We start from the raw sequence: 2,514 nt of genomic DNA, 5'->3' as shown, positions 1-2,514 counted from the left end.
CAGCAGCAGCAGCAGCAGCAGCAGCAGCAGCAGCAGCAGCAGCAGCAACAGCAGCAGCAGCAGGTTAAAGCTTCTCGGGGTTTGGGGCTTAGGGTTTTAGGGTTTAGGGTTTATAGTTTGGGCGTTATTAGGGTTTAGGGTTTAGGGTTTAGGGTTTATCTGCAACTTAAGGCCCTCAAGGTTTTCTATTTGTGCTTATTGGGGTCGGGTAGGGGTGTTATTCGGGTTTATTAGGGTTTATTAGGGTTTATTAGGGTTTATTAGGGTTTATGATATATTAGGGTTTAGGGTTTAGGGTTTAGGGTTTAGGGTTTTTGGGTGTACCTGGAGGTTAGGGAGTCGGTTGTGCAGCAGCGAGAGGAGGGCCTTGAGCTGTATGTGTGTGTTGCTTTCGCTTGTTAGTTTGCTGCTGCTGCTGTTGCTGTTGCTGCTGCTGCTGCTGTCGCTGTTGCTGCTGCTGCTGCTGTCGCTGTTGCTGCTGCTGCTGCTGCTGCTGCTGCTGCTGCTGCTGCTGCTGCTGCTGCTGTCGTTGTTGTTCTTGCTGCTGTTGCTGCTGCTGTTGTTGTCGTTGCTGTTGCTGCTGCTGCTGTTGTTGATGCTGCTGCTACTGCAGTCTGCTGTAGCAGTTAAATTATTATTAAATAAATTAAAAGAAAGAAGCTGAGGTAGAGACGGCATCTGCTGCTCCTCAATGCTGCTTATCTGGTTGCAACCCAAAGACAAGCTGAACGCAGCAGCAGCAGCAGCAGCAGCAGCAGCAGCAACAGCAAATGCAATACTTTCTGGGGCGCATGCATAAATTGCAGGAACAGCAACAGTATTCAACGCAGCAGCAGCAATCCCCTCGCAATCAGAGCAGCAGCAGCAGCAGAAGCAGCAGCAGCAGCAGAAGCAGCAACAAAGGAGCCAGTAGCAGCAGCAGCAGCAGCAGCAACAGCCGCAGCACCAACAGCAGCAACAGCAACAACAGCATTAGCAGCAGCAGCAGCAGCAGCAGCAGCAGCAGCAGCAGCAGATTACTTTTTGAGTGTATTGTGGTTGTTTAGCAGCAGTTTTAACCCGTTGATATTTTGCAGGCGATTATACTTCAAATCAAACACTTCTAAGTGCGGCAGCAGCAGCGTGAAGCAGCCATCTGCTGCTGCTGCACTCTCCCTGCTGCTGCTGCTGCTGCTGCTGCTGCTGTTGCTGCTGCAGCAGCAGCAGAGAGAGTCTAGCTTGTTGTAGTTAAGACGCAGCTCTCTTAAATTTTTGAGGATAGGGCCTGAATGAAGTGCGGGCAAAGAAGAAATCTCGTTTGCTGCTAAAGAGATACTCCACAACTTATCTGCTGCTGCTGCTGCTGCTGCTGCTGCTGCTGCTGGTGATGCTGTTGGTGATGTTGATGCTGCTGCTGCAGGAAGCAACAGCCCCAGAGACTGTAGCGCTGCTGCAGCAACCCCCCAATCAAACTCTTTTAAAAAGTTTCTCGACAGATCCAAGTCCCATGCTGCTGCTGCTGCTGCTGCTGTTGCTGTTGCTGTTGCTGTTGCTGCTGCTGTCGGCTCTAAAGCAGCCTGCTGGAGTTGCTGGCGTCGTTGCTGCTGCTCTTGCTGCTGCAGCTGATGCAGCTGATGCAGCAGCTCCTGCAGCTTCTGCTGAACGCTGCAAGGAGATTCACCCTCTCTTTGCTGCTGCTGCTGCTGCTGCTGTTCCTGCTGCTGCTGCTGCTGCTGCTGCTGGATATATACAGTTGCTGCGTTCAGGTCCCTGGAGGCTGTGAAGTGCTGCTGCCGCCCCACAACCCGCAGCCGCTTCAATCGATTATCTACGAAGACACTCAGCACGTGTGTTGCTGCTGCTGCTGCTGCTGTTGCTGCTGCATGTGCTGCTGTATCTGCTGCTGCTGTTGCCGTTGCGGCGGTTGCTTCTGCTGCTGTTGATGCTGCTGCTGCTGCATTTGCTACTGTATCTTCTGCTGCTGCGGTTGCTGTATCTTCTGCTGAGTTTGTTGCTGCTCTTGATGTTGTATTTGCTGCTTCTGCTGCTGCTGCATCTGCTGCTTCTGCTGCTGTTTTTGCGTCTGCTGCTGCAGCAGCAACAGCAGCAAACGCCTGTTCCATACTGCTAGATCTTCTTAACACCTACAGAAGATGCAAGGTCTAGGGTTTACTAGAATTCAGGGTTTAGGGTTTAGGGTTTAGGGTTTTAGGGTTTAGGGTTTATTAGGTCTCAGGGTTTAGGGCCTAGGGCCTAGGGCCTAGGGTTTAGGGTTTAGGGTTTAGGGTGTAAATATAGATGTGGGGTATAATACTGAGATAAATAAATATTTAATTCTTAAAAATTAAATAAAAAATTAATTAAAACAAACAAACAAACAAAATTTTTTGTTCGTCTGCCGATCGTTTGGCTGCAGCAGCCTCCAGCTGCAGGCGACCGCAAAATAAATAAATAAATAAATAAATAAATAAATAAATAGATAAATAAATAAATAAATAAATAAATAAATTATTTTGATTTGTTTGAGCGATCTGT

The 2,514-nt window shown here is 49.0% G+C and overlaps 1 protein-coding gene across 1 annotated transcript in view; it reads right to left on the bottom strand.

The window, feature by feature from the left end:
- Positions 1-2,102, bottom strand: part of EAH_00021800 (RNA recognition motif-containing protein, putative) — a gene marked incomplete at both ends in the record, with an annotated part of 11,205 nt that extends 9,103 nt beyond the window's left edge. The window contains 2 exons of the mRNA XM_013397028.1: positions 325-724; positions 1,060-2,102. Of these exons, the coding sequence (XP_013252482.1) occupies positions 325-724; positions 1,060-2,102 (1,443 nt within the window). The remainder of the gene's footprint in view (positions 1-324; positions 725-1,059) is intronic.
- Positions 2,103-2,514: the final 412 nt, after the last annotated feature.

Source organism: Eimeria acervulina, genomic scaffold (genome assembly GCF_000499425.1).
Source record: "Eimeria acervulina Houghton genomic scaffold, Eah_scaff157, whole genome shotgun sequence".
NCBI classification, from domain to species: Eukaryota; Apicomplexa; class Conoidasida; order Eucoccidiorida; family Eimeriidae; genus Eimeria; species Eimeria acervulina.
This window is presented reverse-complemented; position numbering and strand designations above follow the sequence as displayed.